At 42.1% G+C, this 22,179-nt stretch overlaps 1 protein-coding gene across 2 annotated transcripts in view; it reads left to right on the top strand.

The window, feature by feature from the left end:
• Positions 1-22,179, top strand: part of CAMK1D (calcium/calmodulin dependent protein kinase ID) — a 233,403-nt gene that overhangs the window by 169,525 nt on the left and 41,699 nt on the right. For both annotated transcript variants that reach the window (XM_051631184.1, XM_051631178.1), the window contains exons 4-5: positions 12,211-12,349; positions 16,770-16,896. In XM_051631184.1, the coding sequence (XP_051487144.1) occupies positions 12,211-12,349; positions 16,770-16,896 (266 nt within the window). The remainder of the gene's footprint in view (positions 1-12,210; positions 12,350-16,769; positions 16,897-22,179) is intronic.

The following is a 22,179-nucleotide window of genomic DNA, read 5'->3' as shown; positions in this document are numbered from 1 at the left end:
GAAGTTGTCTCTGTGATGAATTGATGATTTCCATTAGAAACATCTCAATGGCCTGGACTAAATCAGCCACCAGTAAGGCAATAATTGAAGAATGATTAAAATAAGCCCTGGGGCACAGTTGTTTTATGTAGGACATTCTGGAAAGTTTCTCTTTTGTGTACTGTGCTCCTATTATATCTTCCCTCCAGGAAGGGTGGTTTTTTTTCTTTCAAAAGCTAGTAAATTCAGCTCTTGCACAAAATAGAACCAGTAAATCTGTGGATGTGGCAACTGGTTTTAGTGCTGGGCAGCCAACAAGGACTGAGCAAGCACAGGGTGTTGGCAGGATCATCCTTTCTGTCCTCTCCATTTCCAGCTGGTTTCACTCGTGGTTTCCCGTCATTTTTGGATGCTGTCTGCTGGCCAGTTTTGCCTGGTGCTTCATTGACTGAACTCCATTCTTCACAGAATCACAGAATTGTTAGAGTTGGAGGAGACCTCTAAGATCGCCAAGTCCAAGCATTTACCCAGGAGAAAAAAAAAAACCACAAACAAAATACAAAAAATCCCAACCAACCAAAAAACCCTGAACAAACCCAAAACCCACCAACCAAATAACAACACATCAACACCCACCATGCCCACTAGAGCATGTCCTGAAGTGCTACGTCTACATGTTTTTTTGATACCTCCAGGAACGGTGACTCCACGACCTTCCTGGGCAGCCTGTTCCAGTGCCTACCTGCTCCTTCCGTAAAGAAATTCTTCCAAATATCCAATCTAAACCTCCCCTGGTGCAATTTCAGGCTGTTTCCTCTTGTTCCATCCTTAATTACTTTGGAGAAGGGGCCAACACCAACCTAACTTAAACCTCCTTTCAGGTAGTTGTAGAGAATAATGAGGTCTCCCCTCAGCCTCCTTTTCTCTAAACTAAACAACCCCTGTTCCCTCAGCCTCTCCTCATAGGATTTGTTCTCTAGACCCTTCACCAGCTTGGTTGCCCTTCTCTGGACTTGCTCCAGCAAAGCAGAACTGACCACAGTACTCGAGGTGCAGCCATCTCTCCTGGGGATGCCATATACAGCATCTCCTTGAGGAGTTCACCCTATGGTAGATGAAGGGCAGAAATCACATTAACTTTGGTGGTTCACATGCCTGGCTTCCAGGGTTTTTTTGAGAATATCAGGAATTAAGACCAGATGCTTTTTCTTTTCTCTTTCTCTTTTTTTTTTTTTTTTTTTTTAAATAACCAAAGAAAATGCCTCTTCAGTACATCATAAATCTTCCCCCAAGGCCGTGAGAGAATATCTGTGCTGCCCACCCTCCAGCCAAATCACAATAAATCAGGGGGTCCTCCAGGCCCCTGCTATGCCTTATCTGTGCGAAGGGCACGGCTCGGAAATGAGCTGCTGCTCATGGGAGAAGGCAGCTGGTGAGCTGCAAATAAACACCAAGCTTTAGTGGCCAGTGCTGTTCCTGCCCCATCAGCGATGCACAGGCAGCATCACAAATCACCTTCACTCACAGGCTTCCTTCATGCAGCTGGAAAAGAGCTGGTAATGTGCAAAATTGCAATTAATAGGGTCAGTGAGAGGAAAGTCTCAGGTGGGGCTCAGCAAGGTGGGCAGTGGGGTTGGAGCAGTGGGATTTAGACCTTTGTGTTCACCATAAACAGCTTTTAGCAGCTTTGATCTGTTGGTTTGTGCTGCTCATCCTCATTCCCCATGGTCTGTGTCCACTCTCTTCTCTTTAGAGATGACTGGGCAAGAGATTAATCGACTTGTGTACCATCCAGAGGTCTCCAAATTCAATTGCTGTTTCTCCTGGTTCTTTCAATGATATTACAGGAGCCCTTGCAGCTGCAGTTGAATCTGAATTTACTGGCTAAAGATACAATATTGCTCTAAACAATCACATAAGTTTTATTTAGCAGAGACTGCATCTGAGCTGTAAAAATTCAGTTTGATGTCTGTCTACATTGCTGAAAATTGGAGAAATTCACTCTCTGCTGTGGAAAACTGGGATACTTTGAATGGCAGTGAGATAAACATGATGAGATGTAGTAGAGTGAATGAATGATGTTCAGAAAAGAATGGTAATTGGAGACTTTATATTCTATTTAGATTATATTTAATTCAATACTGAAATACAGACACTTAGTAGTGGTCCATATCCTATTCAGGAATGATCAAATCATGACTGATGCAGATGTAAGTGAAGATACTCAGCGTGGTAATTAAAGTTTCCAATTGGAGACCTGGAAATGAGCCTTGATGTGTATGTGCTCAGCTTCAAGTTATCCCTTCAAAGAGGCTGTGAAAGTAGCTGCTGAATATCACTTTTTTTTGAGACAAATATCAGATAGAAACAAGAAAAATGTAGCTACCAAAACCTGAAAAGAGTAAGGTTGCTTTAATATGGCTAGAGAGCCTGCAGACAGTGTTGAAAAGGATCCAATGACAGTACATCAGAAATTGTCATTGGAAAAAAAAAAATCAATGCAATTAGCCAGCCCATGTAATTAACCACTGGACAAAGCAGACAAGGGATTAGTGGCATCTTCTAAGTCAAGCCTGGCTACACTGCTAAATGATAGTCCTTTGTTCAGCCAGGAGCTATAGGTCTGAGTCAAAACTTGTACAGGCTTTGTTTTGTCTGGGATCAGATTAGATTATCACATTGGCTTTAAAATCTATGAGTCTGTCATATTTGATCTTAAGTGAGTGAATCAAAGGACTCACTTTCTTTAGGTATGCACATTCAGACCAGAGTTGAGTGAATAATTCAATAATTAATTTGATGAGCACAAACATAAGAACATGAGCACTGTTCTGTTGGGTCATACCAAAGATTCATCTGTTCCAGGATTGCTCCTCAGATGACAAATGCTTTTGTCTTAAATCTACCACCTGCCAATTCCATTTGGTTGCTCGTTTCTCATCTACGGTGTGAAATAATTCCTTGTATTTCCCTTTTCCATGCTCCATCTTTTTCATTATTTTTTAGAGCCCTATTGTAGCTCCTCTGTCATCTCTTATCTTTGTAAATTTGACTCTCTTTTCAAGAAGAAGCTCTCTTGTCCTGCTTGTTTTTCTTCTCTGCGCTTTCCCAAGTTTGACTGTACTTCTGGCCAAGGTGTCTTCAGGACTCTTTTCCATAAAGGCCATCACTGTGTCCTGATGAACAGAGAAATGGGTATTTCTGCTCCTCACACCTGGTAGTGTGCCCTTAGCAGCACCACACTCTAGAATTGCCTCAATCCTTGTGCTGGCTGATGGAGATGGAGGTTGTAGCTCTCATACCAGTGCTTATTCTGTTAGAACTGTAAGACTGGGTGAGATGAACTTCATCAAAAGTGTTGAAGGTGTGAATGTACCATGGATGTTTAAGGGGGCAAATTATTTCCTCCTTTCTCCTCAGTTTTTCCCAAACCTTCTGCTTGCTGTTTCATGGCATATGTCCTTGATAAGTCCAACTGGATTTTTGTAGATATTTTCTGCCCTAAAATTGTACATGTACCATAAAATGGGGTTTTCCTGGTATTTACTTCAGTTACTTGCAGATTTCTTAACAAATACTTTATTATAAAACAACTGTGTTGATCGATTCTCTGCAAGTTTCTTCACACCTTCTCACAAGTTGAAGAGCACATTCATGACTTTTGAAATTTGTATAGAGTCATTCTAACAGTTTGATAAAACAAGATACCTACATCATTTAGAGTTAAGTTGGTCTTTTTGGTTTTACTATTTATCTCCCAATATATGGTTTCTACCCACTGGTTCCACAAGTTGATTTTTGTAACAATGTATCTTGACCAGTTGACTTCATTTTCTCTCTTTGGTTCAAAAGAAATTTTCCTTGGTTGTGTTCATCCAGAATAAAGGGACAATCCAAAGCCTGTAGGCTAAAAATATAGTAGAGTTTATGTGAGATACAGGTGATACAAGGAGATTCAGAGCTCTTTCTCCAGAGACAAGTATCACCCAGTGGTATCTTAATATTGGCTGTTTCCACAATGACATCTGCCTGCAAAGCAGCTTATGAGAAAGCATGTGGAGATCAGGCTCACAAAAAGGAATATGCACACAAAAGCAAATTTTTATTAAGTGTTATTCACAGAAAAGCTGAGGTCTTTAAGCTCCAGCTGAGAGTGACTTTACTATATTTTTCTGTAATCCTTTTTTGATATTTAGGACAATTCCTGGTGCTGCATTCATCCTGTATTTCATAATAGTTTAATATATGTTGTGTAATTTGCAGTATCCGTTTTCAGTTACATTGGTTCTCATGATTTTTAGGTTTGTTCTTTCTAGTTAATGCTGGCAGGACATCAAGGTTGGTTTCCATTGGAAAACAAGTTAAAAGGAAAATAAACCAAACCTATTAGTGCTGAAACATGACTTACTTTTAAATTGCTGTCAGGTGAGGAATCTCCTCCAGATTTTAGCTGTCCACTTATTTTATGGAGAGCTGGAGCAATGTGACAGCAGTTAGGAAATAACATTATTGCACTGGAAAACACATTTTGTGTGGTGTTTTGTCTACAGAGTTCTACGTTTCTGTTTTCTAGGAGCAAAGTGAGAAAGGTTGAGGCAACAAAACCACACTTATAGATAGATAGATAGATAGATAGATAGATAGACAGACAGACAGACAGACAGACAGAGACAATGGACAAGAATGATTGGGCTGATATACAGACATCTCATATAAGGAAATTAATAAGTCAGGGAGTAATTGCTTCTTTAAAACTAAACTAGTTAGTTATTTAATGCATACTGTGCATATTTTAATGACATTTTTTTAAATAGTGTTTTTTTTCACAGTGAAACCTGTGGCAAATCCATTGTATGGATGGATTCACATGCAGTGACATCAAACAGTTGACAGATGTGGTGAGCACAAGTGAAACTCACCATTGCTGACCTTCAACTTTGCCTTTTCGTTTCATGCAAAGGCATGAAGAAAACCAAGCTGAATAGCCAACATATATGTCAGAATCACAGAATAGTTTGGGTTGGAAAGGACCCTCTAGAAAGGTTCCTCTAGACCAACCCCCCTGCAGTGAGCAGGGATATCTTCAACTAGATTAGGTTGCTCAGAGCCCCATTCAACCTCACCTTGAATGTTTCCCAGGGGTGGGGGCATCTTTCACAGAATCATACAGAATCATACAAGATCACAGACTGGCTTGGGTTGGAAGGGATCTTAAGATCATCTAGTCCCAACCCCCTACAAGGGCAGAGGCACCTTTCCACTAGACCAGGTTGCTCTAATCCAGATACAACCTGGCCTTGAACACTTCCAGGGATGGGGCTTCCATAGGTTCTCTACGCAACCTGTGCCAGTGTCTTATCATCCTCATACTAAAGAATTTCTTCCTCATATCTAACCTAGATCTGCCACCTCTCTGGGCAAACCTGTTCCAGTGTGTCATCACCTTCCATAGGTCTTTTTAAAGTGGCAAGGAGCACACTTGAGTGTGATCAGGTTGCTAACACTAGATGATTCCTTGCCTCCTGTGGAGGTGCCAGTCAAGCTGTAAGAGCTCAGAAGAGTGGAAAAAAGGTGGTCCCATCTTCTGCACATCATGGTGTTTGTAGATCTCAGCAGAGCACTAGAGATGTGAATGTTTGCTACAGTACTCCATAGGATTTGATTGCACTGTGAGGTTACCAGTGCAGGTGTCTTTACTACAGGTACATGCCTCATAAATAGTGATAGCAGCACTGGGTGGGGGAGTGTTGGTGGAGCTGGCAGGTCCTAGGTCACCTCCATGCTCTGCTGCCTGAGGGGATGAGCATAGATGGAGGCAAGTGGGCTTCTGGTATTTGAAGGGCTGTCATCAAATGTCAGTCAGAAAGGTTTAGTCACAAGAGACTTAAAAACCTGAAGTCTTTTGTCATTTGGTTGCTGTTAGTGCTGTCACACTTTTTACTGCTGATGGAACCAGGGGAAATTTTGAATATAATGTTTAATACTTGAATATGGAATAAAAATTTGAATAAAAGAAGAGACTGCACTGACCTCAAAAAATCAGGGACCTCAAAAGTTCTCTGCAGTAGGGCTTCTGTGAAGGAAGGTGTTGTCTCCAAAGATTCTAACTGCCAAACTACATTACAGCTCTGAGTTGAGCTTTCCAGAGACTTAATGGTCTTGTCCCAGAGGAAGCAGAATGCACAACCTCACTACAGCTGCTCAGTAAATGTCATATGAAGCCTTTAATGCAAGGAAAAAACCCCCACATTTTATTTTGCTTTGTTTGGTTCTGAGAGATGACCACATCTTTTTTCCCTAACTTCTTGAAAACAACTCCTCAGAGTGGGGGGCAACCCTCTGGTGCAGCTACCATTGCAGTGGTGATGAAGGGCTGAGGAACCATCAGCCCCCCAGAATAATCCCACAGCAACATTGTTTTGAACAGCACTATCAAAGGAGATGGTGCTGACATCCATCCATCCATCCATCCATCCATCCATCCATCCATCCATCCATCCATCCCTCTCTACTACATGAACACCCTTGTATTCTAGAATAATAAGCCAAAATTAATCCTGCATCCTTTCTTTGGTGGCCTTGGAGCTTATATTTATGTTTCCATCAGACTTTAAGGCGGGTGATTTAAAGCTGCAATAACAAGGGAAGTCCTTTCCTTGTTCAGGCTGAATATTTTATGATGTGCTGCAAATGAGAAAGCTGGTGCAGCTCTCTGAGATGTATCCTGAACACGGCAAGTCTCTGCAGGACACGCAGTATTTCTGCAGCAGTATCTGTCCCTGCCTGATTAACACCTTAGATTATTGGCGCAAGGAGAATTTTAATCACATACTTATATTTGCAAAAAGTCAGGCTAAATAATCATAATGTTCCTTTCTTGGTCTAAAATCTATTAATCTGTTTACTCATTTTCTTTTTATGTGTTACTCCTTTTGAACAATGAGACGTGGGCAGCCAATTTCTCTTTCCCTTCGAACAGCAAGCTGGCCAGGTTTCCTCTTGGGTTCTCATGCATTTTCACAATGCAGAGGAAGTTTAAAGCCAAACAGCAAAGCCCTCCATTAAAAACAAAATAATTTTTTTTAATGCAAATATTTGTATTAATAAGAATTCCTTCATTAGAGAGAACTCACACTGAAAGGCTGAATTTCCCAGGAATGGTCCCTTTGGTCTTTCTTATCTCACCTCACACTTCCAGCTTCGTGCTCCAGGGCTGAGCTTTGTGTTTTTTCTGATTTATATTGTAGGAAACTGTGAACGTGTAACTTCTGATCAGTGAACTGTTCACAGCTGTAGGGTAGTGCTCATGTTTTACCTATTTTTCATATTGGCCTACTCCAAATTTCTGAAATCAGCCCTCTTTTTGTTAGGCATCCCTAATCTGCAGGTTTAAACAGCATTAATGAGTCCTTGGGGATGTCTCTGCCTTTCTGCTCTGGTTCTTCTAACCCAGTGTGTTGATGCTTCAATGACTTGTCCATTAGAGGCTGGGTCATGGCTTGAGCTGCAGTGAAGCACTGGGTGAACTTCATGTGCTTCTGGAAGGGAAAGCCTTCCAACCTCTGAATGGCTTTGATGGGATTCTTTGCCTAAATCCTCTGCTGATGGGTTCGTCAATAAGACTTTTGATAAAAAGCAATTAGGCTGTCAAGCAGTAAACAATCCAGAGCAATTCCAGCCTGTATTCCAAAGAAGACAGAAGAAAAACATCAATGTCTTGCCAAATGGCAAAGAATTCAAAGTGGTATTTCAAAGGGTGTTATTTTTCAAGCTCCTAAAACAAGCAGAAAGGTTCCTAGTCTTGATAACAGTGGGGGATGCAGGAGTGAATAAATGAGAGGACTTATCTGGACACACAGATGGTACCAGCTAGAGAAAGAAAGGGTAACAGGAATACTTGATGTCAATAGATGAATAACATAATTTTAATTAAAGCATTTATTTGTTCCTTTATTCATGTGGTTTTTTACCTGAAAGCTACCATGTGTAGGGATGTCCCTGGTCAGGCAGCCCCACTGTGGTGGTGGCCTGGCAGGTACCTACAGAGTGACCTGCAATGCACCAAAACCAATATGTAGTAGAAGTGAAAAGTATTCATATTTATGATTTTGGTGGGGGTTTTTTCTGCCTGAACTAAACTAATCATCTGGGCATTGTTTTGAAAGTTATTTCCATATTCCTGAAGCCAGGCAGGACACATGTTGATGGTGTCCATGTGTTATGTAGACACACAGCTTAGCTCCTTCTCCAAGCACTGGGCTTTCCCCACACCCCTTGGTGAACCAGGGGAGAGCCACTGTTCAGTGACCAAGCAAGGACCAAGGGATGGAATGGCACATGCCTTGCAGGCTGTCCCAGCAGGGGTTCAAGCAGAAGATGCAGCTGCAGCCCCTTTCCTGATTTTTGCCCAGCTCTGAGTCCCCAGGCAGGGCTAAATATACTCTAGAACACATCATGACACTTGAGCTGTTCCCAGGGTGAAATGCTTTCCAGGTAGCTGCGCTTGGAAGCTTCTCCTTTGACTTTTTCTTTGCAGGGAACCAGGATTGAAATCAGCAGGGGAAAAAGGCTCCTTGTGTTGGTGTTTGGGACAGACTGTCCAGCTCCGTGAGCCAGTGCCAACTATGAGACAAAAGCAGTCCTCTAATAAAAAAATTCCTCCTAAGCTCTCTGGTCAGAAAATTTTGTCTTAAATTTCTTTAAGACAAAGGCCTAATTCTGTTCTTACTGCCTGCAGCTTCACCTCTGCCTCCCGTGCACTGCGCAGAGTTGCCATAGAGAGGGCAAAGCCATTAGAAAAACAAAAAGAATTATCCCATATTAATAAAGAGTGGAACAAACAAATTGCAGCAGCTCTTTGTGAGTGCCCATGTCTGCTCAGAGCTGGATGCCAAGTCCCTTCTCAGAGGGGTAGAGGGGGTTGGGATCAAGCTTTAGACAAACAGGCCCCATCTCCATCGTGAGTTCAGAGCTCAAATGCTCTCCCACAGCTGTCCTTGCTGGTTTGTTCCTGGAACACCACTGACTTCTGTCAGACCTCAGGCACCATTCAGGGAGCAGCATTCCCAATGACATTATGGATGAGTTAACCCTATTTTGGAGCAGAAAAGCCATATGGACATAAGCTCCACGTGGAAAGTAGCCGTGGCCTTGCGTGCTGAGCTGCAGAGCAGCCCTGGGAGCTGAATCCCAGCCATGACACTTGCCCACAGCAAGGGAGACTCAATAGGTGAGTGTAACCATGTAATGCAAATCCCATGTGCCATAACACAAAATGACCACAGGGACAAATAGGAGCACAGGACCCTCAGTTCCCTGCATGCACCTGGGCTGTTGTTGACACTCTGAATAAACAAGTGGCTGCAAATGTACTGGCTGCTCCTCCTGAGTCCTTGGATTAAGCTCTGGCTTCCCATTCTTCATTTAAGAGGTTGTAGATATTTTCTGTGCATTGAAATAAAATTATAAGCAGATTGAGCCTGGGTACAGTAGATCCACTGGACTAAGTTTGTCTAAGAAAATATTTCAATTAAAGAATGAGGCTTAAGGGGGATGAGGACTGAGCTGACATGGAGGGAAATTCTGACATTTTAATGAAAAAATGGTTGTGGAAGTGTACTCTGCAAACGCTGAAGCAGAGAATCCTTGTGGAGAAAAGCACAAGATGTAAATCAGTATGTAATAAAGCAGTTCATCTATTGAATATAATAAAAGTTACTGTATGAAACTGCAAAACAGCATGCACTGCATTTTCGTGGAGAAATGTGCTGAATTCAGTCATCGTAATTACTGCGTGGGCTCCATTTTCAGTGCAATCAATCCACAGGAAACACAAGGGCTGCAGGGGAAATACAAAAAGACAGACAGCTAATAGGAGCCAGATTCAATAAAACTGTATCTGCCTCCAGCAAATGGTGAGGCAGGGATGTGCCTGTGCCCCCTTGGTACAGCATGGGATGGGTCGAGCCAAGAGTGCAGGGTTGAGAGGGACCTGGAGCAGCACCCTGTGTATGCATGCATATGTATATATACACACACATGTACAAAGGGTGCAACCCCTGCTGTGGGAAACTGGGAAAGAAAGGGGTTTACTTAACATTTTGTGTGTGTTGTTCAGGGTTTTGATCTCAGAGCAAGTTATGGTGTGATGGCAGTTCTGCTGGTGCAGCCTCTACTTGCTGTGGCTCAGTCATCCTACTGTGCTCTCAGTCACAGGCTCTGCAATTCCATACAGTGCCAGGGTGTTTTCCTCACCCCACCATCAGCCTGGCACTGCTGCATCAGCCCCTGATCTGCCAGAAGCAAGCCCCAAGGCTGCTGGTATGACATGGGGTCTCCTGGGTGGAATTAAGACCCTTCACCTATACTGCAGAGTTTGGGTTTAACCCCAATATTTTAGCAAGCTGTTTGGGTTGTTTGCCTAGCACTTAATAGGGGGATTACCCAGTTTATTTCTTTTTTTCCCATATTGCTTTTCAGTTTCAAAGTTGAATGTGTTCATTTTCACTTCCATTCAGGCTCCAAACTTCCCTTGGAAGTGACTTCATGGCATTATTCAAGCAGATTATTGCTTGGAGTGGCTGTGGCTGAATTACCTAGTGTTCATATAATGGCAAGCCCCCACTCCATGTGTATTTAATGGCTGTAATCCTTTATTATTTCCCCTTTATTAGGCTTGTTTTTAAAGAAAGTTTTACTGTGCTATTTATGATATGCTAAGTGGTGTAACTTGCTGAAAAAACATATTGCATACATTTTATTTTTAATAGGTTTTGCTTGTTAAAATGGAAATCTTTTATGTAGCCTATTAGGGCAGGTTTTCTGGCTGACAGTTTTATTATTTCAATTACTCAGATGTTTCTTTCCTCTTTTGTTGCCCCAGATACACCTCCAGGGAGTTTTAATGTGTCCATTCTTTACTTAAGATTAGGTTCAGATCGTGTTATTTCTAGCAGGGCAGAGGAAAAGTGTAATATAGCAGACATTAAATAGTGGGATGTCAAGGTTTTATTTTCTTTCCTCTTTGAATTGTGGAATCCTTACCCCACCTGTGTCATTTGGCAATTAATTGTGCTGATAATCTGTACTCCCTCATCAATAATTGTCTACTACTAGTGCCAGGCAGAGGCCACGCTCTGCCTAAAGAGTTTACAGCTGCTGATAAATGAACATACATAAATGGGTAAAGGGGGGTTGTCTAAGAGCATTTAAAATTGCCAGAGACTCAAAGTGCTTTAATGAACTAACCTTCTATACGTACTGGCAGTAACTACCATGTTGCATTTCACTTGCTGGTGGGGAAAGGAGAATGAGACCATTTCCCCAGGGCAACACTCAAGCTTTGGTTGGTGGAGTGAAAAGTGAACTCCAAGGGTTCATTCAGGCTGAAAGAGTTGGGGCTGTTATCGCCTGGAGAAGAGGAGGCTCCTGGGAGACCTCATAGCAGCCTTCCAGTACCTGAAGGGGTTACAGGAAAGCTGGGGAGGGACTTTTGACAAGGGCTTGTAGTGATAGGACAAGAGGAGAATGGTTTCAAGCTGGAGGAGAGTAAGATTTAGGTTAGACATTAGGAAGAAATTTAGTGTGAGGGTGGTGAGACACTGCAAGAGGTTGCTGAGGGATGTTGTTGATGCCCCCTCCCTGGAAGTGTTCAAGGCCAGGTTGGATGGGGCTTTGAGCAACCTGCTCTAGTGGAAGGCATCCCAGTCCATGCAAGAGTGTGTGAACTAGATTATCTCTAAGTTCCCTTCCAATAAAAACCATTCTGTGACTCTGTGGTACCAGCAGGGAGCTTTACAGGGTCAGTGGGCCAGCAGCAGTGGAAGGGCAGACCTAATTCAGCCATATAAAGTTCACTAGGCTGGACCAGCATGGAAACCTGCATCTGCTCCCTTGGTTCTTGCTGAGGCAGACTTGTGATTTCCCTCTGCAAGTTCTAGTGAGTCTTTAGCTACTCTCTGGTGCGTGATGGATTTTACTGTTTGTTATAGCATGACTATTCCTGGTTTAGTTCTGTTTCTTCTTTTCTTTGCCCCTTGCTACTCCTCTGGTCTCTGAGGCAGAAATCAAAACCAAATGCTTGTTAGGACAGTGGGAGAGCCCCTGGAGCTCCAGAGAGATGTGTACTTGGACCGCCTGTGGCTAATGCATGGCCTTGACCACCCTTTGATGAGATGGCAAGCATATTACAAAGCATGTCCTCACAATTCTGCGTCCCATCATGTTTTCCAGAGTGTCTGGGGGAGAGCTTTTTGATCGCATCGTTGAGAAAGGGTTCTACACTGAGAAGGATGCCAGCACCCTGATCCGGCAGGTCCTGGATGCTGTCTACTACCTGCACCGAATGGGCATCGTGCACAGGGACCTCAAGGTACAACCACAGTGGGACTTGGTCCTCCGGGCAGCCTTAATGAAGTTTATGTAGTTATATGAGTCTAGTGCATGAAAATCCAGCCTCCCCTAGGACTGGCTGTTTCAGTGAGGTTTTACCATAAGAGGGGTGCTCTGAAGGCTCCAGATCCTTCTGTCACAATTGGTTTCAACAAGGACTTATCAATCAATGCTTTTACAGTGAGAGTTTTGTACTTAACATATGAGAGAAAAGTCATTCATTAAGACCCAAACCATTACGTTAAAGCAGGAAACTCAGCTAGGATGTGTGTGTTTACTGCTATAAAATATCTTGCAGTTTTGATGTGTTCTATTTACTTTTACTTAATAATAATTAGTCACAATAAATCATGTGGGAAAGTGGAATTATTTCCTATCGTGCTATTTGGACCACTGTTTTTGGAGACATTTTTAAGGGTGAGGATTCTTCCAACGAATATTGTGTGCCAATGTGATTTTTAGATATTTTTTCTTTCAGCTGTATTGTGTGATCACATAAAAAAACCAGTTTTTCTGGGAAAAAAAAATAAATCACTAAACATTATTTATGTATTGTTTCCTCCCTGTATCTTACACTGCTATTAAAGCAAGCAGAAAGGTTTGGATTTCATAGCACACAGCTAAACCTCCCCATCTTTAGTATCTTAAACAGGAAATTAGCAGAAAACCTTAGAAAAAGATACAAATGTCAAAAGAAAATTGTGGTTTTGGTTTCCGAGCTAGTTAATTTTATCAATGTTTATTGCTAGAAATTAAAAATTCAGTGAATGAGATAACACCTCTCATTGTGTTTTGGAGGGATGCTCCAAAGAGGAGTTTCAATGGATTCTGATGCTGTGGCCTTGAATTGTCCCTGATGATCTCTAAGGTCCCTTCCAACCTTAACCATTCTATGATTCTGTGAGTTTGTCTAAATGGGTCATACCATGTAAAGGCTTAATGAACATTAATAGAGTCAAGAACCACAAAGAAGGGGTTTTTTTTCAGGGTTTTTACTTCTTCAATATAATTTTGTAAATGGATTTTTAAATTAATTGTATTTTTAATACAGCCTAGCATTAAGCTGCATGTTTGCAGTTTTTGGCAAGTCCTCCTAACAAAGGTTGTCGTGCTGGCAATGTCACCTCATTGTTTTGCCTTAAGATGGATGAAAAATTGTGATGAGAGATACTGTTTATTTGCTTTTCATCTCCTTCAAAATGAGTGCTAATGTGAAATGCTGCCTGGTGTAAAATAATGAATGACAGGCATGTTCCAACAATGCAATACAGCAGGGCCAGAACAGAGCCCATTTCTGGTGTCACCACCAGCACCACAGCTCTCCAAGGTGGAGCAGTGCCCAAGGCAGGCAAACGTGGCCTTGTTTTGTGAAAACCTCATGCAGCTGTTTCCTTCTGCTGCTCTTTGACTCCCAGTGTGAATCTTTCAGCTGTGTGTGGGCCATTCCTGTGGGATTGAAAGCTTTTCCACATCTTAGTGCTGCAGGAAACTTGCCTCAGTTCTGGGCAGCTCTGCTAGAAGTGGGCATCCTATCATCTGAACTTCAAAATATAGAGTAAAATAATGAAAAGTAAAAATACATTTTTTCAAGTATTGCTTTGGCACATTTTTTTAGGGCAAAACCTTAAAGCCACTAAAAGAAAATATACGCTGGTTTCCCAAATAATATTTCCTCCTCAGTGTTGTGCAGTTTAGTCACAACAGTCCCAAATAATGGATGCTCTGTAATGAGACACTGGTTGATCTTCTGTCTCCTACAGTCTTCATAGATTGCCCTCAATTCCCATTTATTTCCTGCTCCTATGCTGAGGTCCCTGGGAATATTCTTGTATTTATTAGAGTTCCACCACATGTCAGTATGGAAGTGTTGTTTAGTTTTTTAACACGACAAGCTCTCTCCCAAGTTCAATTTGTAGGAAATAACTTCAGGCTTCTTTCTGCAGCCAGAGGTTTTGGAGAGAGTCCTCTTAATTCAGATATTCATTTGTACAAGCTCTTAATATTCCTGTATTTATAATTTAAAGGAAGGCTGTAGCTCTCACTTTAAGGCAGATTAATCTTATTAAAAATCTCTTATAATAAAATATGAGATCTGGTAACTGGGAAGTGAATTCCTCTGCAAATTACTTTCAGAGTTTATGTAAGAAAAATCTGAATTTAGATCAAGCCACCCTTCTCCAGTGGTATTTTGGGGCAAAGACAAGCTCTTTTTCTCTCTTTTTGTTTGCAAGTCTTTGTCAGTACCATATCAGTTGTTAAAATGACTCATAAAGTATGGTATATGAGGAACACCTGCTGTGAGATTCTGTTAGCACAAACATACCATGCTAATGAAAATAGGGATATAATGAGGCTCTTTACTGTCTCAAAATATCAAGATAAGTGCAAGTTTTGAATTGTGAACACCCAGAAGGAAACTCTGGGAAAGAATCCACTCTATAAAAATACAACCCTTGAAACTTCTATAGCGTTTATTGTAATTATGTGTTATTCAGATACCAAAATAGTACTTGCTGTACTGTTGGGAAATCAGATCTGGGCTCCACGTCTCTAATCTAAATAACACAACAGCAGATAACAAGAGATGGCAGCAGATGAAGTCCAGGGAATTCCAGGATGTACAAGAGGACTGAAAGGCTCGATCAGCTCTTCTTGGTACAGAACCCCTTTGTAAACACTTTTTGAATGAAACGGTTTGAAGAACCAGAGTCCTTTTAAACGTGTTTTAAACATGATTACATTTTAAATGAGTGGGCCTCTTGTGTGTAAATATGAGTAAGTGAAGGCCTGAGGTGAGTTAGCAGAAATCACTGGGAAGTGATTTACTGGGAAGTAATTGCCTTTCCCTTAATGCCAGCTCTACCAACCCCTCAGCAGGTCAGACGTAGAGTGGTAAAAATCAGGAGTAACTCCAACCAAGGGCAGGCCATGGCATAAAACTGACTCATGCAGTGCCTGAAAACAGTGTTAGGACTATAATGGCCAGTTAAAGCACTGGTCTTATGAGATATCATAAAGAAATATAAATGGTACAACTTCATAATTATTTTTATGGACAGAATTGTTTCCCTTTTTTGTCTCAGTCCCAGCTGCCTCACAGCTGTGGATGCAGCTTGTAGATCCTCTCATGGCCATTGTGTCCCATGAATAAAGCCATGGCTTCGTGCTGAGGCTGGGGAACCAGAAAGTGGTTTAACCTCCAGCTTGAAGCTGAACATGAACCTCAGAGGAAGCTGGAGGTGATGTCACATCTCAGCACTTCTTTGTCCCCCTTTTCCCCAGAGCAGGAGGTTACAGAGATGGAGGAGAGAAGAGAGATGCTGGTGCTGCTACACTGAAATTGCTCCTTCTTACCAATCCAAGCTTGGATGTGTGCCAATGAGTCTGATGATGTTGTGTGGCCACAGCTGCCTCTCACCACTTCCTGGAGCAAACAGCAGGATGAGAAACAAGATGTGTTGTATGTGGGTGGGCATTTGTACCAGCTTCTGGGCAAAAATCTACACCAGGGTTAAGTTGAAATGCTGGGTATCCATCACTTTCATAGATGAAGACCCAAATGTCCAAGTGCTGCAATGGCTCCCTGTAACCCCCCAGCTATCAGAGTGCCAGCAGGTGCTGGACCTTTTTGTGAACCTAGGCATTGTGTAAGGGAAGGACTGTGCTCTACAGCACCTAGCAAGAGCTTTGCTGTGTAACAGTGGCACATTCAAAACATATGAGTGGAGGACTATGCTGTAGCAGATGGAGGTTGGTTGGGCTCTCCAACCCATCTGACTTTGGTATAAAGTCACAGGGCTTTGTGGAGTGATTCTTGTTTTCTCTCAGTGTAAACAAGTTGCTGTGCTTCGTACTGTAGAATTTTTCCTAATTGGCTGTACTTAAAACACTCTTGCTGCACATCTGCCAGCTGTAAAGCCACTTCCTCTCTCATAACAGTTTATTTCCAGTGCAGAAGATACTAAAATTCTCCAATATCTACTGTTTTCCTTTTTTTTTTTTTTTTAATGCTGTATAAAAAACAAATCCATGACACTACCTGGGTTTACTGTATTTATCTGCCTTCAAATTAATCCTTTTTACCACTCTGAAGTCATGCTCTGTCAGACACATTTCAAAAGTCAGAGATGGTCCTACATTCTTATTTGGGATGCCAAAGGAGAAGTTTATTATCTCAGAAAAGTTACTCAAAGCTCAAAGTATCAGCTTCTTCCATTAGTTGCTAGGAGCCTGGAGAGGATATCCTTATAGGTTATAAGAGTAACTGTAGGATTTAGGGGAATGGAATTATATTTGTGTATGATGTAAGTAAAGATTGTATTAAATGCAATGCATCAGCCAACAGATGGTGTTACTGGATTCACATATTCAAAACCCATTTTGCTTGTTCTCCTTCCTAGCCTGAGAACCTGCTTTACTACAGCCAGGATGAAGAGTCAAAAATTATGATCAGTGACTTTGGATTGTCAAAGATGGAGGGTAAAGGAGATGTGATGTCCACAGCCTGCGGGACTCCTGGCTATGTTGGTAAGAGGTTTGGTTGTATTGTCCATCCACTCTTCCCAGCTGCAGTACAGACACAGTGAAAAGGAAATAATGCTTGTTGTCTTAGTGCTGCTGCATAGTACATGTGAGGTTTTACAGATGTTCATTAGAGTTCAGAAGCTGCTGGTGCTCTGTCTTGTGTGCTCTTCTCCTTCGGGTCTGGATCTTGCAATCCAGCTCTGGGTTTGCTTTCATAATTTTAATCCTTTGCAGAATGAGCCTTCTCAAAGACTCTGCCTGTAGCCGTATCAGGAGCACCTGAAGAATAGCCTCAAATGTACTGATTCTGCAAGTACCTATAAAACAAAGAAGCTTTACCTAAAGTAACATTTGAATCATAAAGGGTGACTTTTACCAGACTGTCCTGATAGAAGACGGTAAAGTGAGCTACATTTATTTAGATGTGTTCAGTAATCCTCTTTTGCAATACTTATAGATACCAGCATGCAAAGCTCTTTAGATCCTTGGGCCTTCCTGAGCTGTATCAAATTGGTTTACACTGTTTATTCTTTGCTCTTTCATCCATCCAGTAGTGATTGTAGCAGGCTACTGGTTAGCAGTGTATTTAACCGCATCCTTTTAAAAAAGTTAGAGAATGTGAGAATTATATGGCAGGTGATGACAGGGTCTGTTTCAGCAAACTCTGTTTAAAATGCTCACTTAGTGCATGAGGTGTGTCCAGCAAGCCTGAGTCTCCTACAATACCAAGCTAGTCATCTGAGACAATAAAATTAATCTCTGCGGTATCCATGAAATCCGTGAAACTAAAATGACAGTGGCTTCCCCAGGGATACATTTATCTCACAGCTTTTCAATAGGGAAGATGTAACGTTTTCCAGCAGTCATAGAGAGGCTCATTTTGCTTTGCAGCTGCCACCTCACCTGTGTTTTCATAGCTCTGATGATACCATGGTACAAGATCTCAAACAAATTATGTGGCTGTGATGAAGATGATCAGAGGGCTGGAGCACCTCTCCTAAAGTTGGAATTGTTCAGCCTGGAGAAGAGAAGGCTTGGGGGATACCTTGTAGCAGTCTTCTCCTACCTGAAGGAGCTACAGGAAAGCTGGGGAGGGAGTTTTGACAAGGGCTTGTAGTAATAAGACAAGGGGTAATGGCTATAAACTGGAAGAGGGGAGATTTAGGTTTGGCATCAGAAAGAAATTCTTCACTATGAGGGTAGTTAGACAGTGGAAGAAGTTGCCCAGAGAAGTTGTGGCTGCCCCATCCCTGGAGGTGTTCAAGGCCAGGTTGGGTGGGGCTTCAAGCAATGTGGTTTACTGGGAGGTGTCCCTGCCTATGCAGGGGGGTTGGATCTAGATGTTCTTTAAGGTCCCTTCCAACCCAAACCATTCTATGATTCTATGATTCTACAATCCAGATTTGTCCTAGCGATTTTTTTTTCCTTTTCCCAGGGTTTATCTTCACACTGCACAGGCACACTCTATCCTGATAACATCAGGAAAAGGAACAAATGTCTTTGGTTTCCCCATTGTGAAGCCATCAGCCCATCCTTCTCTTATTTTCAGACATGCGAGTCAGGATGCTGTCTGTACAGCCTGGATAGCTGTGCTGTGTGATCACACCAGACTGGAAATCTTCCAAAGCACTAACAGGAATTGAGCTGAGATAGCAATTTTTATAATTTTTGCTGCCAGCTCTTCCGTCCTTAATGAACATGTTTTATTTTGTTCTGAAATGGGCACTGACTAGAGTAAGTCTGTGAGATGCAGGGAAGCTCAGATGGTGTTTGCTGAAGCGCTCATGAAAACGGGGGAGTGCGACTCTGCTGGGGCACTGACTGATCTCAGATGGTCTCTCAGGATAGCCATTGATATAAGAAAACTTGCTGTTTTGGAGAGGAAGCTCTCAGAGCATGTGACACAAATTGTAGTGCTTGGAGAGATGTTTGAGAGCTCTCATTACTCAAGACCTGGGCACTGATAGCTACACAAGTGCATCCAGGTCTGTTGTTACTTTACTGAGTGCAGGATTTACTCATCACGGTTCAAGAGGTCACGGTCGCTTATTTCTGAAGTGCTGACAGAAGGTTTTTCCCCTCTCTCACAAAGAAAACCTCTTTAAATGTTTGTTCCAATTCTTTTTTCTTTTTCTTTTTCTTTTTTTTTTTTTTTTGGCACAGGAGACAGCTCCTCTCTAGTGCTGCTTTTTTAAAAGATAATTGGCTGCCCAGGTGACATTTTCCAAGCACAGAAGGTTTTTGTTGTTGCTCACTGTGGTGATGCCCACAAATGAGCCTCCATGAGTGTTACACCCTTTGACATGGCTTCTACATACACGGTCTGCAATTTGCATCCAAAAGCTTTCATGCCTTCCAGTGTTGCTCCAATTTGCAGCACCTGCCTAAAACGTCCTCAAATAAATGGAAGAGTCCTCCCCCCTGATAGCAATATGAATATGTGTTCTTGTCTGGATCAGGGGAGACACGACCCACAGTGTTGGCCCATGAAATGTCATCTCTGCCAACTTTTTTTGGGTCTTTTCCCAGTGTTTTTACCTAGCATTGAAGTAACTCGCAGGGATCCATCACTTACCATGCAAGTCCTGCTGCTTTTCTTTAAAGATATGGAGAATATCCCATTTTCTAAGATACTAAGAGAATTAAATGATTTGCATTAAAGTACTGGAAAAAAAAAACAAACTAGGCACATTATCTCATGCTAAAGGCACCAGTGCTGGGTTAAGAAGTCATTAGCATCTGCTACTATTTATACTTCTTTATCTCCAGAAACTAATCCAGTTGGATCCCACTGTGTAAGGTGCTGGATGAAAAGCTGACTTGGTAGCAAACCTGATCTTAACTCAGGTCTGCTGCCCTTTGCAAATATTTGCAATATGCAGGGCCCCCTGTCATTTCTATCATATTTCCCTGATTAGGATGTACTTTCAACTCTGTGTGTTTCAAGTTTTAATTCAGTTGTTGTTCTTAGCTTCAGCTCCAAGAAAGATGGTACCCAAAATAGTACATTCCTGTTGATGTGGTTCAGAAATTCACTGATTAAAAGAGGGCTTCATTAGAATTAATCTTCTTAATATAATACCAGTTTTTGTTCTGAAAAATCAAAGTGTTACCTATCAAATTATGGTACACCTAAAATGTGCATAACTGGTAATGTCTTAGTCCATTAGCTTTTAAGGCTCTGCCTTACAGGTGAAATTGCAGCCAACATTCAGAGATCTCAGTCTTTCCAGGGCCTTGCAAGAGATTTTGGTCCTATGGTGTAAAGATGACAGGATAATTGAATCCATTTAGACTTAGTTGAGGCACTTTTGTTGAGATGTAAATCTAAATGTTCACTTACTGAAGAGCAGATCTGTTAATACAACCACTTCTAATGAAAAGTTCTTCCATTTTCTAATCTGCTTAGGACTGTTTCCTCTCTCCATTTCTCAGGAAAGGAGTCAAGGTGATGACAAGCTGGGAATAAACACCTGATTTTTAGATAGCAGCTAAATTGGGTAAGATGAGGCAGTGTGTGTGCCTCATTTCATTGTGAGTCAGGTGAGCGGACTGGCTTGCATGGGTCTCACCCCATCTTCTAGGAGCAGTGTTTTCAAAACCCTGAGTCATCTCTGTGATTATGAGCAAGATCTGTATAAGCCATTGATGATCTGTCATGGGCTCCTCGGCTTGGGACTGTTTGTAAGAACTTGATTTTCATTAAGATGTTCAAAACTGCCCGAAAATGAGCTACCCACAAGGTGTGCCAAGTCACCAGGAGGTGATTCCAGCCACTCGGCAGGTTCCTCTAAAGAGATTTTTGGTTGCTTGGGAATAGGTCTCACTGACTGACTCTCTGTGAGAGTTGGTCTCTGAAAAGCTTTGGTTACTTCTGCAGATGGGGCTTAGACTCACAAGACACTCACAAACCTTGAAAAGTCTGGAAAAAATGTTAGAAAGCCTTTCTTAGACAATCTGATCTCCTTTTGCAGAAAGGCTGAATTACAAACTGTGTTTGTGGCTGGCTAATATCTTCATCCTACTGAGATTTAAAATTCTTGCTCTGAGTCCCAACGCAACGTCAAGTAAAGTTTTCTTGTATTCCCCTGTCACAGGACTTGGGCTGGAGCCTGGATGTGTGGTTGGTCCCTATACACCCCACCTCACTCACTGTTTTTATTTTCTGTAGTGCTTTTGTGACAGGTCATTTCACACCTTTCAGCTCTGCCAGAAATGTAGTAGCAATTTTCATACCAAAGCTGTGTGTTTCTCTTAGCCCTGTACAAGACCAAAGCATTTGAGTAAGCAATAGATTTCCATGTTTAATTTTGACTTACTTGGTATCCTTTGAGTCAAAGGTTTGAAAATATTCAATAAGCCTTTAGAATATCCTTATTAGCAAAAAGCAACCCTAGGGGTTGTTTAAACAGTAACTTGAGTAATAAAGTAAAAATAAAGCATGGGAACTGCTCTCACTAGCATTTGCTCAGGCACAAGCTCGTGACAGTGCAATTGCTCAGCTCCACTGCTGTAGGCTGAAATGGGGTTTGCTTGTGTGTGGGTGTAGCTGTGAAATGTCCCATGATGGCTAAATCTGACTCTGTGACGAGAAATAAGGACAGAAGGAGCACAAGAAACCAGCAGACCTGCACCAAAGCCCTGCTGTCCTTCAGAAACAGTCCCAAACTTCAAAGTCTTGGCCAACCAGGACAAGAAAAACAATGGAGAACTGTGTGAAAGAGGGAAAGAAGTTGTTTTCATCCCAGGAGTCAGTGGAAGTGACCCTGGTCTTGTGGTGAAGCTGCTTCATATGCCTCTTTGCCTGTTTGCATTGTGAGGAACATGTTCTGTATGGTGGCAGGGGAGCTCACACTGTTCTTCCGCCATCTTTGGCTTCAGGAGAGGTTCTGGGTTGGCCCTTCATGCATTCAACCACCTTCTCAGTGGTGCGAGGTTGTTCTTGTCTGTCCATCTTCTTGAATACCTCCTAGTGTCCTAAGCAATGGGACTGGCACCGTCCCCCTTTTATGTCCCTTACAAACTCTGCCCATTACTCACCTTCCCTCTTGGATTCCATGACCATCTTGTACTTGCCCAGCCCTTTCATATTTCTCCTTCTTTACTTGCAGGATCTTCCTATGTGATGGAAACTGGCACTAAAATAGTTACTAAAATAGTTCTAGTCCTGGCTTGTGCCAGGCCAATTTGCTTGGCCAGCTGACCTGTGTCCTTGCCCAATGCAAGCAGGTTCCTGGTTATTTTTATGCTGTTTAGAGCTTTTTATTCCTCCCACGTTTACAGCAG

The sequence above is a fragment of the Apus apus genome, chromosome 1 (genome assembly GCF_020740795.1).
Source record: "Apus apus isolate bApuApu2 chromosome 1, bApuApu2.pri.cur, whole genome shotgun sequence".
NCBI lineage: Eukaryota > Metazoa > Chordata > Aves > Apodiformes > Apodidae > Apus > Apus apus.
This window is presented reverse-complemented; position numbering and strand designations above follow the sequence as displayed.